The sequence below is a fragment of the Heterodontus francisci genome, chromosome 36, assembly GCF_036365525.1.
Source record: "Heterodontus francisci isolate sHetFra1 chromosome 36, sHetFra1.hap1, whole genome shotgun sequence".
Taxonomy (NCBI): domain Eukaryota; kingdom Metazoa; phylum Chordata; class Chondrichthyes; order Heterodontiformes; family Heterodontidae; genus Heterodontus; species Heterodontus francisci.
The window spans coordinates 43,062,061-43,078,342 of record NC_090406.1 but is presented as its reverse complement, the minus strand read 5'-3'; the positions used below and the strand labels follow the sequence as shown (position 1 = coordinate 43,078,342).

The 16,282-nt window shown below is 41.2% G+C and overlaps 1 protein-coding gene across 4 annotated transcripts in view; it reads left to right on the top strand.

The window, feature by feature from the left end:
* LOC137351782 (E3 SUMO-protein ligase PIAS4-like) overlaps positions 1-10,529 on the top strand; it is a 132,335-nt gene extending 121,806 nt beyond the window's left edge. For 3 of the 4 annotated variants that reach the window (XM_068016606.1, XM_068016604.1, XM_068016605.1), the window contains one exon: positions 481-10,529. In XM_068016606.1, the coding sequence (XP_067872707.1) occupies positions 481-560 (80 nt within the window). In that variant the 3' untranslated portion in view covers positions 561-10,529. The remainder of the gene's footprint in view (positions 1-480) is intronic. The other variant, XR_010969570.1, reaches the window with a different exon arrangement.
* Positions 10,530-16,282: the final 5,753 nt, after the last annotated feature.

Here is a 16,282-nt window from a genome sequence, read left to right as displayed (position 1 = left end):
GTACAGGTGTCAGCTGTGGTTCAATGATGGTGCTCACTTCTGTGTCAGAAGGTTGTGGATTCAAGTCCCACTCCAGAAACTTTAGAATCTAGGTTGACACTTCAGGGCAGTGCTGAGGGAGTCTGAGTTGCCATATTTCAGATGTTAAGTTAAACTGAGGCCCCATTTGCCCCCTCAGGTGGACTTAAAAGATCCACTTACACTATCTCAAAGGCAAGTAGGAGACCTCACCCCAGTGTCCTGGCCAACATTTATTCCTCAAAATCACCAAAAGAAACAGATTATCTGCATTATCACTGCTGTTTGTGGAACCTTGCTGTGTGCAAATTGGCTGTTGTTTCCTACATTGTTGCACTTCACAAAGTAATTAATTATCTGTAAAGCAGTTGGGATGTCTTGTGGTAACGAAAGGCACTATATAAATGGTTTTTAACACATACTTTGTATCTAGCTGACTCATTTCAGTTTTGAATTTTACAGACACTGGCAACAATCAGTTCAGTAATCCTGCAAACAGCAAGAGTGACATGGATGTTATTGACCTGACTATAGACTGTTGATCTCGAGGGTCGACTATTCAAAAACTGATATTACTGTGAATGCTGGAGAGAGTTCACTACCAAGCGTGCGCGACATAATGTGGAAAGACCTGTTGAAAGAAGTCTACCTCTAGCATTGCAGGCTTTAGTTCCTCTGAGCCCCTCCAGCCACATCTACCTCCTGAAAGAACTGGTACAATAGAGGATAACTAATAACCTGTTTGGAGATGTGACACTCCTGAGGAGTTCTTATGGATGTGAAGGACCAATGCATAGTTCATGAACTATCTGGACAAACAAGACAGCAGAAGGTAGTAGAGGACTGCTTACAAATTCTGCTGTTGACTGCTGAGTAGGTATTGATTCCTTGACAGTCAAGTCCTATGTTTTCAAAATGACATATGGAAAAAGAACCATGGACAGTTTAACTGGCCTCTGTTTTTCTCATTACTTTTGGTTTCAAGCTCAAGTGTCCATGTCAAAGAAGCCTGAGAGTTTGTAAGCTGATTTTAGGAGCTGTAACGATCTTTATAGACTAATTGCATATACTAGCCCAGCTCCATCTCGCTGTTTGATTTTTAACTCGTATCAAATATATTGTTAGTACTTATTGAAACAGTTGAAATAAATGAAAGGGAGCAGTGTTGATCACAATTCTTTTTATGTGCTTTTGAGCAGTATATTGGTTTACAGGTACAGGATGGTTCATCTACTTAGTTTCTTCTTTCCTCCCCCCCGTCCCACCACTTCCCCCACTCTCTGCCAAATATGGTGGGGCTCCAGAGAAGTATGAAGCAGAGGTAAGGCACATCCTCAAAAGGAGGAGAATCTTGAGGGATAAATATTTTGCATTTGTAAACCTCTAAGTGGCGAGCTCAACAGAGACACTTTGGAATTTGTGTCTGCTCCCTCTATCAGTCAGTGCTAGGAGGATACTAATGAAAAGCAAAAGCCACAAAGAATGTCCATATACAAAGAATAGCCATTCAATCCATTTAACTTTTCAGTTGGTTGGTTTTCAGTATAGAACTCTTCGGTAACTGTGCTGTGGCTGTATTTATTTTTGTTTTGGTTTATTTACTTCCTGTATCTTTTTTTCTCTTGCTCTTTTTCCACACCTAGCAGTGTCCACTTTAACCTTTGGGATTGAACAGGTCAGTAGTTGGATTCTGCCATTGCTGTTCTTTTACCCTTCAACCGAGAGGCACTCTAGAGCTATGCAGGGAAGGTGTCCAGTTTTCATTTCCTCCCAGAGACTGGAAAAATTGATGATTGGGAAGCCAAATGCAAATTCTAGTCAAGATTGGGATTCAACCTATTTGAGCCCAGTGCTCTGGTGCTGTAGCTACTGAGATACCAAGTGGTTAATAATTATTATTTCCTTGCTTTCTTTTAACATTGCTGTACAAAGTTGTACATAACTGCACATAGTTTATTTAGTTTAGTTTTTTTAACACTTATGTTGGTCATGATGTTGCAATTCAGGATCTCAAATTATGTAAACCAAAAAGGTTAAAGCACTGAGCAGATGTGTGGAATCATTTTTTATATTTCAGTCCCACCACCGATTTCTAACAGTTTGTAATTATTGTGATGTGAAAGGACTGTACATTTTTAACAATTCCAAATTTCCCCAACTGATGCCATATACTGTTTCTGGCATTAAATTCAGATTTGCTGTGTAAAGATTCTGAAGGAGAATAACATGAGTTAATATCAATTTCTGTCTGCTCCAGTACCTTCATATTGATGCATTCTGATAGCCCTGATTCTACCATTTTTGTGTTGAAAGCACAAATGATTTCAGACATGTTTATTGCTTTCACAAAAAATATCATTTTCCTGGTCATCTGATTATTGAAATGAAAATATTGTCAAGCAAATTTAGTTCTGCAATTGCAATGTTTTTACACCATGATTTCCACGTCAATATCAGTGTTTACACTCTGGACTCTGACATTAAAGTAAGGATTTGGATCAGTAATATTGATGGCTGTAGTTTATACTTTTTAAAAAAGCACTCTCTCTGGGTGAAAGGTAATCTGAATTAAATAAAGTCATGTGAAGGTTTTCAAGTTCAGACACAAAACAACTAATCAAAGCATTGCAAAGTAAATACGAAATACAGCATTGAAACTTTAAAACCAAGCTTCATAGCCATGTGTGTAGGAAATTCCATAGAATGGTGAAGCTTTGGAGTTTGTTGTGCAACAGAATAAGTAGGTTCCAGGAAGTTTTCCATATATGTATTACCTGTACTTTTAAATGTAATAAAATTACACAATAATACTGCAAATCCTGAAGATCTTTTACCCAGATTTTTAGATTAGTGTTTGCAAATTTTCCAAGAACATTTTAACACTCTGCTCAAGCAGTTGTCTAGAAATCTTCTAGATTGATTTAATAGAATATTATGCACTTTTTAATATATTTATGGATTGCAGCTTCCACACAGATACAGTTTTGATCTCCAAATTGAACTTTCTTGCGTAAACACTTATGCTTATACAGATGTCTGTTTAAATACTTCAGACAAAATCAAGTAGTGTACATCGTAGCTTCTTCCTTACAATTGCCCCTTTATTCATACTATACTCAGTTGAGTTTAAAGTTGAGCACAAGGCCATTGTTAGCATAAATAGAGTACTATTCGTCTGAAAAAAGGCACCTTGTTAAGCATGTTTCCTATTCCTGTTTGGTATTGATTAAGCAGTTTTGAAAGATGCTCTTGTTTTAATGTAGAAAAATATCAGGTTATATTAATATTTAATAAACATTTAAGTTTTCATCTCTGCTCCTTGAAACAAAAGTGAAACTGTTACTGTCATTCTCTTTCCTTCAAACCTGAACCTGATGACATAATCAAGCACCTGACTTTTCTTCACTCTCTCTCTCTTTGTTTCAACTCTCCTCCTGCCCACAGTTTTTCCACCTTTCTGAAGATGTACATATGCAGGTACAGTTCTATGGGTACCACTAGTTTTTCATTACTTTGTGTGATTTTAGACAGTGTGTTTTAGGGGCGATGTGACATTACAGCTGATATTACACGATATTACAGCTGAGCCTGAACTTGTCCTTGCCTAATGTCTAAACACGTGAATCTTCAAGATTCACTGAACAGATAAATCAGGGATGAGAATGCTGTTTTTCCCCTACTACCCAGCTGGAGGACCCTGCCAATTGTAATACCCCTAGTACTCTTGTTAAGAGGTAACTTGGCCTGAACCAGGAATCAAATCTAGGACCTTCCTGATCTTTGAAACACATGCATTTACTCACTAACCCATCAAGAGGATCCTGTTTTTGTGGGATGGGTAGAGACATGCTTCAACTTTTCCCCTCTTTTGGAGGATGGATTTTATCTTTTAATGTGCAATGTTGTGGAAGGCTTTACAAAACATTGACCTGGTATTTTTTTGACCAACTTCTAGTTCCTTTAACCCAAATTTTAAATCTTAACCTTAATTGCTACCGTATTATTCATCATTTCAACATCTACATGTTAATAGGATTGCTGTTATGCCATTAAGCATGAGATAGTCAGGGGCAGCATTAAGAATAGTATCCTGAAAGACAACGTTAGTTGGAGGAACCACCACCCCCCCCCCCCCCCTACCACCACCACCACCTTTTTCTAGCTTTCTAGCTTCCTCCCAATCATCCCATATTTTCCTATGACATAGCTTTAGTTTTCGAACAGCAAAAGTTTGACCACTGTCGTCTCTTTCGTGCTTTTTGGGCTAGATGGCTTATAATTCTGCAGTCCCCTGAGGTGAGGTTTTTATTATAAATTAACATTTTGACATTTCTTGTGATTTGCAAATTGTTTGTTTGTCAGTCTGATTCTGGCTTTTGCGGCCACTGATCCAAACGAGCCTGTGGTTTCAACACTAGGTTCTGCAGCTACTTGGGTATGGCCACTGACATTTGCCTTCTCTAATTGTACAACTTCACTTCTTACAAACCACATGCCACACTGAGCTCAAGGCCCCAGTGCAATTGCTTCAGTCGCTGCACAGAAATCTTGGCCTCCAGAATATCTAAACTCAGCTCTTGGCACAGAAAGAGCTCCAGATCCTGGGTATTGGAGCACTCCTTATACTATCAGGCAAAAATTTGAGCATGTATTTGAAGATTTCTCCCACCTAGGATGGTCTAGTTAAGCCATCATTTGTGTTGGCTCTCAAGTGTTAGTTGGGAGGAAATTAGAGGTGGGAGGGGCAGTGTGGTTGTATCCTGATACTGAGGGTAGTCAGCACAAAGGCAGCTTCTGTGCCACTTGGTGCAAGAGGGGTGCCCTAACTAAGTAACCCAAAACAAATAACTTTTGTGTCTCTGCCTCTGTGGAGGAGAATAATGTGAAGGAAAATAAATTTCCATTTCTGAAAGATCCTCCGAAAGCCATAGGTGGCCGCAGGCAACACAGGTGAGTCATCACGTGTCCTTTGAGCATGAATGCTTTTGAATATCCTGCAGGTGAGGTCAATTTAAAGTAGCACAGAACTCAAATGCATTTGTTATGATCCCCGTGGAGATCTACAAACCAAAAGAACTGAACTTATTGAATGACCCCAATAAAAAAGACAAGATTTCATTTTTATAATTTTTACTTTAACAATCAAACAAAAACACACAAATTAAACACAGTAACAGGCAAATAACTGTCGATATATAGATATGACAAATTACACATTAACAATACAACGAAGAGAGATCTCACAGATTTACTAGACAGTCCACTCAGCATATATGGCACCAATTACAGCCACAAAGTTCTTCAAAGCTGTTAACTTCCTCAGGTAGATCTCTAGCTTCTTTCTTCAAAGATGTATCCACTGATTCACATCTGACAGCAGTTCCCCTTCAATTCAAAGTCCACAGATATGGTCTTTGTCAAAAGGTGGATTTCTCCAGAACCTCCTCAGCTATGCTCATGACAGTCTTGATGGCGTGTATCCACCAGTATGACCTTTATCCGAGCCCTTCAGTGATGATGACAAAAGAGTTGGTCGTGCAAAGGAAGTGGTAATGGGACAGTAAAGAAACAAAAGATGTGTTTAGAGGAGATATAAAAGACAGTGGTGAACAGCTGCCTCCGAAAGCAAAAATGAGAAAAACTAAACTAAAATTTAAGTCTGCAAAGAAAATGGAAACAAAATGGGGGCATTGAGTTCAACAATTTCAGACTGTAAAGTCCCATTACCACTCCCTTTGGTCCCGTGGAAGTGATGTGCTGTGGATAAAGAGGAACCAGTGGATGTACTGTACTTAGATTTCCAGAAGGCATTTGACAAAGTGCCACATCAAAGGTTATTACAGAAAATAGCCGATGGTGTAGGGGGTAACAGTTTGGCGTGGGTAGAGGATTGGCTAGCTAACAGGAAACTGAGAGTAGGCATAAATGGGTTTTCTGGTTGGCAAGATGTAACGAGTGGTGTGCCACAGGGATCAGTGCTGGGGCCTCAACTTTTTACAATTTATATAAATGACTTGGATAACAGGACCGAAGATATGTTGCTAAATTTGTTGATGACACAAAGGTAGGAAAGTAAGTTGTGAAGAGGACAGAAGGAGGCTACAAAGGGATATAGATGGTTAAGCGAGTGGACAAAGATCTGGCAAATGGAGTACAATGTGGGAAAATGTGAAATTGTCCATTTTGGCAGGAAGAATTAAAAAACATATCTAAATGTGAGAGATTGCAGAGCACTGCAATGCAGAGGGATCTGGGTGTCCTAGTGCATGAATCACAAAAGGTTAGTATGTAGGTACTGCAAGTAATTAGGAAAGCTAATAGAATGTTATCATTTATTGCGAGGGGAATTGAATACAAAAGTATGCTTCAGTTATACAGGGCATTGGTGAGACCACATCTGGAGTACTGTGTACAGTATTGGTCATTTAAGGAAGGATATAAATGTGCTGGAAGTAGCTCAGAGGGTTTACTGGACTAATACCTAGAATGGGCAGGTTGTCTTATGAGGAAAGGTTGGACAGGCTAGTTTTGTATCTGCTGGAGTTTAGAAGAGTAAGAGGCAACTTGTTTGAAGCGTAGAAAATTCTGAGGGGTCTTTACAGGGTAGATGTGGAAAGGATATTTCCCCTTGTGGGAGAATCTAGAACTAGGGATCACTGTTTAAAAATAAGGGGTTGCCCATTTCAGACAGATAAGAATTTTTTTTTCCAGAGGGTTGTGAACCTTCGGAACTCTTCCTCAAAGGCAGTGGAAGCAAAGTCTGAATATTTTTAAGGCAGAGGTAGATAGATACTTGATAAGCAAGGGGGTGAAAGGTTATCGGGGGTAGGCAGGAATGTGGTGTTGAGGTTACAATCAGATCAGCCATGATCTTATTGAATGACTGAGCAGGTTCGAGTGGCCTACTCCTCCGAATTCATATGTTTGCATGTTCGTGTCAGTAGCCACCCACGGGAAAATATGTCCAATTGTCTGCCTACGGGATGGTCCACACCAACTCTTTTTTGTCATTGAATCTCTCCCATCTCCCACCCTATCACAGACCTTCCTTTTTGTTCTTTTTCTACCCCCCACACGCACCTTTTCACTTGCTTAAATCCTGTGACATTTCTAACTTTTCCCTGATCTGATGAAAGGTCATTGACCTGAAACATGAACTCTGTTTCTCTCTCCACAGATGCTGCATGGCCTGCAGAGCATTTCCAGCATTTTCTGTTTTTTATTTATTTCTTTGACTTTAAATTCTCTTACCTTCACTTCATATTTTCAAGATTATTTATGTTGTCTTCTGCAATAACCTTTACCTAGAAGGTGTGAAAAGGATACATTTACAAGTACAAAGTATATTCAGGGCAGAGAATAAAATGATAAAAATTAGTGTATGGCAATATTAGCTGGTTAGACAAAGATAAGTGCAGAATTGTCAGAGGCCAAGAAAGGTGGCATTTAAACCAGCTTCGGTACTGTAAGCTGAGTTCAGGTGGAACGGAAGTTCCAAGTAGAACAGGTAACTTGTTGAAGGGGCTCGTTGATATCACTAGTGCTGGCATCCCAGAGAAGGAAGGAGATTGACTTAACCATGCTTCTTATAAGACATAGTCGCATAAGCTTTGGAGCACTGACCATCAGCATCTAGAATTGAATCTATTCAGTAGATTGACCCTCAAAGTAAAATCCCATGGGATCCAAGGAAATGCAGCAAGGTGGATACAAAATTGTCTCAGTGGCAGGAAATAAAGGGTAATTGTTGACGGGGGTTTTTATGACTGGAGGGCTGTTTCCAGTGGCGTTCTGCAGGGCTCAGTACTGGGTCCCTTGCTTTTTCTGGTATATATTAACGAATTGGACGGAAATGTAGGGGGAATGATCAAGAACTTTGCGGATGACACAAACATTGGCCGTGTGGTAGATAGTGAGGAGGATAGCTGTAGGCTGCAGGAAGATATTGATCTAGTCAGATAGGCAGAAAAGTGGCAATTGAAATTCAACCCGAAGAAGTGTGAGGTAATGCATTTGGGGAGGTCAAACAAGGCAAAGGAATACACGATTAGTGGGAAAATACTGAAGTGTAGAGGAAGTGAGGTACCTTGGTGAATGTCCACAGATCCCTAAAGGTAGCAGGACAGGTCGATAAGATGGTTAAGACAGCATATGGAATCCTTTCCTTTGTTATCTGAGGTGTAGAATATATGAGCAGGGAGATTATGCAGGAACTGTATAACTCATTAATGCAATTGCATCCTTTCTGTAATGAGGTGACCAGAACTGCACACAGTACTCAAGTTGTGGCCTAACTAGAGAGGGTACAGAGATTTACGAGGATGTTGCTGGGACTGGAAAAATTAAACTATGAGGAAAGATTGGATAGGCTGGGGATGTTCTCTTCCTTGGAACAGAGAAGGCTGAGGGGCGATCTGACTGAAATGTACAAAATTTTGAGGGGCCTGGATAGAGTGGAGGTGAAGGTCCTATTCACCTTAGCAGAGAGGTCAGTGACCAAGGGGCATAGATTTAAAGTGATCGGTAGAAGGATCAGAGAGGAACTGAGGAAACAATTTTTCACAGAGGGTGGTGGGGGGTCTGAAACTCACTGCCAGAAAGGGTAGTAGAGGCAGAAACCCTCAACTCATTTAAAAGGAGTCTGGGTATTCCCTCAAGTGCAGTAATCTGCAGGGCTATGGACCAAATGCTGGAAGGTGGAATTAGACTGAGCGAATCGTTTTTTGGCCGGCACACATGCGATGGGCCAAGTGGCCTCTTTCTGTGCCGTTAACGTTCTATGATTCTATGAAAGACTGTTAACTTGTCAGCTATCTAAGGATTACTTTTCGAGTGATCTCACCAATTTGCAATAGTATCGGACACATATCAACTATAATAGCAATTTCATTCGTGCTGAATTATGGTGACACTACTGATTTGCCTTCATAGCCTTTGCTATTTGATTTAAATAACTGTCCATTAATTGTTCAAACTGCTAGGTACTCATGTCTATTAATTATTCATGCACTTGATGTTTAAGTTGTGGTTTTGTAATCAATAAATTGTGACTTGTTGACTGCTTGAATGATTTGGCAAAAAAAGTTTAATTTATTCACTTAATAGTTTGTGGGGTATCCTAATCAAGGGTTGGTAAGGAAATCAAGTTCAATCCAGATTGTAAGACAGTCTGGTAAACCACTTAGCCATTGTTCACTCCTAGACTTAAAACTGGGTGCTAAAACCCCAGATGATTCCTTAATGCGAAGTTCAGCGAGAAGGTTAAAGTTCATCTATTTTCCAGATGTTTGTCAATACCAGAAGTCGAGGCTTACTCTGGAGGCTCTCTGTTGTTCGATTGGAAACTATTGCTTCTGCCAGTGTTATGAACGCTGTACTTTGTAGCATGATTATGTTTTAAAAACTGATTTTTAAAAGTTTAAGATGGAGTCCGAGAAGCCAGGTGACCTCACATCCACTCTGCTTAAGGCCAAGACACAAATCTTGGTTGCCAGGACAACAGAGGACACAGTGTAAAGACCATTTTTGAAAAACAGACTGCAGGGGGAGCACCTGAAGAACAATGGGCTTCACCCTTCCAGACTTTTGGATCATAAACAAGGACTTAGTGATACTGAAGATGCCAATGTATCAGGCAGCTGTTAACACCTGGGAACAATGGAAGGCCCAGGTGGCTCAACTGAAACCAGCCTTCTGGACTTTGCATATTCGAAAAGGCCTCTAAGCGGTTGACTTTGAGACCAGATATATTTAACAGGTTTTTCTGAAGGCAGACAGGCTGTAAGTACAGAAGACCAGCTGTAACAGGCTGAGAGCAGGCTACAAGAAAGGAAGACAACCAGTGGTGGCAGCCTCGAAAGGGAGAGAAAAGGAACACCTGCTCTCTGCAGCCTTTCACTGTATCAGGCTTCTAAGACCTGTTTGAAAGTTGAAGTTTGCAGGGAAGAAAAAGACCAACAAGATCACCAGGAATTGCCTTATTCACGGGTGTCCCGGTCGGAAATGCTCAGAGAAGTGAGCAAAAAGGACATTAATTTTGAAAAGGTCTGGGAGATCCACCCATTGCAACTGGGAAGAGTATGGGACTTTTAACTGCAGAGATTTCACTGTCAGAGGACTGTGTCATATATAAGTTTGGTGTGAGGTTTTCAAGTATTTTAATAAGTAAAGAAAATACCTTTCTTTGTAATTTGGGGTATCAGCTACTTACAAAAGTACTATTTAGTTAATGGGGATTTCTTTTAGTTATAATAAAAGTTGAAAACGTGAAATCTTGTCATGTAATTGTTTCAATTGGTCTGGGGGTTCATATCTTGTATTTTTAATGTTAACGGTCCTACTGAGGTTGTAACAGCTAGCAAAAAATGGTTGCAGAAAAACCTGAAGAAGGGCTTCACTGATGGCATTGGTACAATTATGTTCATTTTCCCACAGATGCAGAACTTGCATCCAACATTGGTTTCATGGCAGAAATGCACTCGGCAGATGGACAGCAATGGAAAATCTAGGCTATAAAATACGAATGGGGAATAGAGAAGCCAAAGGGTTTCAGGCTCCCACAGTAAATTTTTCAGTTTTGAAAATAGGCATGAGAAAATGTGACTCCTCTTTCTCACCCACTAAGCTGTTGTGTACCTCTAAAAAATTTCCACACTGTTTCTCCAATTTTCACCTGCTCTCATCTTGTGGCCAAGATCCCTGACATCTTGTGTGTTTAAGATCATCTACCCTTTCCAGGTCGTCTTTTCCAATATTTCCCATGCTTTCCATCTCCAAAAAACCTATCTCAGACGTGTAAAACCAATCCAATTACTGGGTTTAGGCTAAGTAACTAACAACATTGTGGGTTTTGCATACCATATCAATTTGAGACAATGGGGCTTATGAGCCCATTCCAGAGAGAAATTGTATTGAATGCAAGAATGGTTTCTCTTAACTGAGCTCAGCAGGAATCCTAACTCGCCAGGACCTCAGAGAAGGAGTGGGAGGCAATGATAATTGAGGTAGTTTTGATTGACAGCACAATGAGCCAATCTGCAACACAGAATTGGGGGAAAAGTCAGATTAAGTTTTTAGTTTACTTTCTGGCTGGAAAATAAGGTAGTCTGAGTTTAATTTTTGAAACTGAGGCAGAAAACTCCAACTTAATGTTAGTGTCGGCCAGCTTCACTAGTCTAATGTAAATTATGCTGTTACCAGGATAAACTGTTATTTTCTGTCACGAGCAATATGAAATAGGCTATTAGTGAAAACTCTATTTTATTCAGTCATGTATGTTGTGTAAAATAAACCACTTGGTTTAAACATAGCCTTGTCCCACTAGAATGTTTATTTGCCTGCCAGAAGATAGGAAAAATGCACAAGGGTGAATACGTGCAGTCAAAGTTTCTAGCACAACACAAGAGGTGATCTTAATGTAATTCAGAGGCCATAACAATATTGTCCTATGACCATATATTGGATAGTAAAGGTAAACTGCTGATTGTAGGGGATTTTTACAGATAGAAAGTCTTGCATTTTCACAATCTGAGCAAGTTCAAAGCACTTTACAGCCAATTAAGTATTTTTGAAGTGTAATCACTGCAGTAATGTAAGAGCTTTGATGGCCAATTTGCACATGGCAAGGTCCCTCAAACCTTGGGTCCCACACAGCCACAACTGACATCTACAGGAGAAATTGGTGACACTGAACCCAAGAGACCTTCTAGTGAAGACCTGAAATTTCCAACTCTTGTTCTTGTTCATCATAATAAATAACAAAACTACTAATAAAAGTGAACAACCTAAGGGAAACAATGGATTAAGACATGTGATGGCAATGCACTCTATGGGGTCTGAATTTATACCCACTTCGGCATGTTGGTTGGGGACGAATGGTAGACGTGGAACTCTGGAACTAGTACATGCTGCAACTGCTTCTGGTCTGCACTGTGATCATCCATAGTTTCAGTATCCCCTAAAGTTTCACTGGAATGACCCTGAATTATCTCTGCTGAGTCCTGACTGCAATGTTCTGGAAAGGCGAATGCACAACACTGCAATCAGCCAGTTTGCCTGCAATTGATAACTCAGATCAGCACATTAACTTAAAGTTCACTAATCATAACCAATAGGAAATGACAGAAAAAATATCAGCAAATATTTGAATGTATTAAAGATTTTTTTTATAGAGGATGAAAGACCTGAACTAAATCACCCTGATTTCTGATGTCTGCTGGCCTTTTGGGAATCAGTGAGATCCACTCTAACACGGACACACTTGGTGTTATTCCGGTTATATGTATGGAATTATGAGATAGTAACAAAATGTTAGAAAAGTAACATTAACTAACCCAATTTATTTTGCATTTGCTTCGAATAGTTAGCCCTGTTTGAGAATGGTCTTCACATAAAGCTCTAATATAGGAGACGTGTTGCTCGCTCACGTGCTTCGCATCAGAACGGCTCCCCGTTGCTGTCCCGCCTCTGGAGAAGTTTCATACTTTACTACCCAACTCTGCCTTTATGTTCAATAAACTAATTCATAAGGTGGGTTCCTGTGGGAAAGATGGTAAAGGCTAAATTGGCATGTGGCTGGAAGGTAGACAGCATTGAGTGTAGTCTGTAAGGAGGCATCAGAGTGGAACCGATTGTTAGTCGGGTTGGTGTTTGAGTCCTGGTCTGTAATTTCTACCAATAACTTGGAGAATGGTATATTGTACTAGGTATTTGAGGATGCCTTTCCTATCCTGAGTGGCGTGAAACAGGGCTGTGTTCTCGCACCTACACTGTTTGGGATTTTCTTCTCCCTGCTGCTCTCGCATGCGTTCAAGTCTTCAGAAGAAGGAATTTTCCTCCACGCAAGATCAGGTGGCAGGTTGTTCAACCTTGCCCGTCTAAGAGCGAAGACCAAAGTACGGAAAGTCCTCATCAGGGAACTTCTCTTTGCTGACGATGCTGCAGTAACATCTCACACTGAAGAGTGTCTGCAGAATCTCATCGACAGATTTGCAGCTGCCTGCAACGAATTTGGCCTAACCATCGGCCTCAAGAAAACGAACATCATGGGACAGGACGTCAGAAATGCTCCATCCATCAATATCAGTGACCACGCTCTGGAAGTGGTTCAAGAGTTCACCTACCTAGGCTCAACTATCACCAGTAACCTGTCTCTCGATGCAGAAATCAACAAGCGCATGGGAAAGGCTTCCACTGCTATGTCCAGACTGGCCAAGAGAGTGTGGAAAAATGGCACACTGACACGGAACACAAAGGTCCGCGTGTATCAAACCTGTGTCCTCAGTACCTTGCTCTATGGCAGCGAGGCCTGGACAACGTATGTCCGCCAAGAGCGACGTCTCAATTCGTTCCATCTTCACTGCCTCCGGAGAATACTTGGCATCAGGTGGCAGGACCGTATCTCCAACACAGAAGTCCTCGAGGCGGCCAACATCCCCAGCTTATACACCCTACTGAGTCAACGGCGCTTGAGATGGCTTGGCCATGTGAGCCGCATGGAAGATGGCAGGATCCCCAAGGACACATTGTACAGCGAGCTCGCCACTGGTATCAGACCCACCGGCCGTCCATGTCTCCGCTTTAAAGACGTCTGCAAACGTGACATGAAGTCCTGTGACATTGATCACAAGTCGTGGGAGTCAGTTGCCAGCGATCGCCAGAGCTGGCGGGCAGCCATAAAGGCGGGTCTAAAGTGTGGCGAGTCGAAGAGACTTAGCAGTTGGCAGGAAAAAAGACAAGTGCAAGGAGAGAGCCAACTGCGAAACAGCCCTGACAACCAATTTTATCTGCAGCACCTGTGGAAGAGTGTGTCACTCTAGTATTGGCCTTTATAGCCACTCCAGGCGCTTCTCCACAAACCTCTGACCACCTGCAGGCGCTTACCCATTGTCTCCCGAGACAAGGAGGCCAAAGAAGATTTGAGGATGAGACCGAATTGAATGAGCTAGCCAATAGTGCTAACCAGTGTGTGATAATCTAAAGGAATCCAGCTAGACTGGGTCAGAGGCAGATGGAGATCTTGACTTGGGGAGATAGGTTATATCTCCTTTGAGATTCAAGTCTTGAAAAGAGGGTAAGAAGCAATTTAATAAAGATTTTTTAATTACAAGAATATAGAGAAATTAGATACAGGGAAATCCTGTTGGGCATAAAATTTTAGATTAAGATATGTTTTAAAATTAAGGTGTCAAAAGAAAATAAGGAATGTAATAACATTTTGTCATTAAGAGAATGGCAGAAAGCTGGAATAGATGATCACAGGGGCAATGGATCATAAAATAAGATTCTGGCCTTATAGGTCAAGAATCAGAGTGATATATGTGATGGGAGGTTTAGAAGGATAAGCTAAGTGCACCAGTTAAAAACATTGATATTGTGTACATGATTATCTCTCAGCCACCGTCATTGCTCCAAATCTGTCACAGTGCTGCCCAACTGCTATTCTTTTTATTCATTCATGAGATGTGAGTATTGCTGGCAAGGCCAGCATTTATTGCCTGTCCCTAATTCCCCTTGAGAAGGTGGTGGTGAGCTGCCTTCTTGAACCACTACAGTCCAATTGGTGTAGCTACACCCACAGTGCTATTAGGGTGAGAGTTCCAGGATTTTGACCCAGTACAGTGCAGGAGCGATGATATAGTTCCAAGTCAGGATGGTGTGTGACTTGAAGGAGAACTTGCAAGTGGTGGTGTTCCTATCCGTCTGCTGTCCTTGTTCTTCTACGTAGTAGAGGTCGTGGGTTTGGAAGTTGCTGTTGAAGGACCCTTGTCGAGTTACTGCAGTGCATCTTCTAGATGGTACTGTTACGACCAGGTGAGAAAGAGGTCTAGGGTTCCCTTTCAGCTTTCACCTGGTCTTCTTGTAACAAGGTTTAAATTTTAAACACGCTGTGCTTTTATCTCCCTCTTGGTGAATCCTTGTTCACTTTCCAATTATAAGGCAAAGAAACCAGCGCAAACAGGTCATCTTGGGTTTAAAGAAGAAAGATTGAAATTTATTAAACTTCAACTCTAATTCGGTTGACGCCTACGGATACACGACACACCCATGCTAGCATGCATACGCAATACACACATGCAGATAGAGACAGAATGAAAACAGAAGAAATAAAGTGGAAAAGTTTGAGGCAATATCTGAGGATGTTTTCTGTGTTACAGTTCTTCGAGCTCACTGTAGAGTCCTTGATTGTAGGTAGATCTTGCTTTTCATTGGGGCCTAGTATTCTTCTTAAACCTTATTCGCTGTAGGAGACTTTTCTCTCTTGGGGTTCATGTGTCTTCAGTGGATTTGGAGTTCCATGAGAAAGAGATGGGAGCAGACAGACAGGAGATCTTCTTCAGTCCAGGAGCATTCTGCTTTCTGCAGGCTCTCAGTTCAAACTGTACAATTCAGAAACCCCCAGGTTGCCAAGCAGGTTAGTCATGTGACTAACTGGTCTGACCACGTCTTGGCTCTGTGTGTTGGATCATTTTAGCAGGGAATGGAATGCACTTCCCTGCCTTCAATGTCTGTTAGTATGTAAAAAAAAAATTCCAGCCAAGGTCTGGCAGTCCTTGTAACAGGCCTTCTCTTCTTCCCAGCAACACTTTGAAATTTAATGTCTGTGGCGAAATTAATATGCATAATTTTTGGCAGGTGGGGGCCTGCATGAAAGTACACACTGCTGCCACTGTGTGCCGATGGTGGATGAGGCGCTGATCAAGTGGGTTGCTTTGTCCTGGATGATGTTGAACTTCGAGTCTTGGTCCAGTTAAGTTTCTGATCAATGGTAATCCTCAGGATATTGCTGGTGAATTCAGCAATGGTAATGGTATGTCCAGGGGAGATAGTTAGATTCACTCAAGTTGGAGATGGTCATTGCCTGCCACTTGTGTGGTGTGAATGTTACTTACCATTTATCAGCCCAAGCCTGAATATTGTCCAGGTCTTAGAACGGTTACAGCACAGAAGGAGGCCATTCAGCCGGTTGTGTCTGTGCTGGCTCTCTGCAAGAGCAAATCACCTAGTCCCACTACCCTGCCTTTTCCTATAGCCCAGCAATTTTTTTCTGTTCAGATTATTATCCAGTTCCCATTTGAAAGCTACGATTGGATTTGCCTCCACCACACTCAAGCAGTGCATTCCAGATCCTAACCACCCACTGCATAAAAATGTTTTTCTGCTTGAAGTGGGACCAGAAGGGTAGCATTAGAATGTATTAATACGTTTAGAAGAATCACTAGTTGTGAGGGGCCCATTGAATGATGGGATACTTGCCACTTTGCTG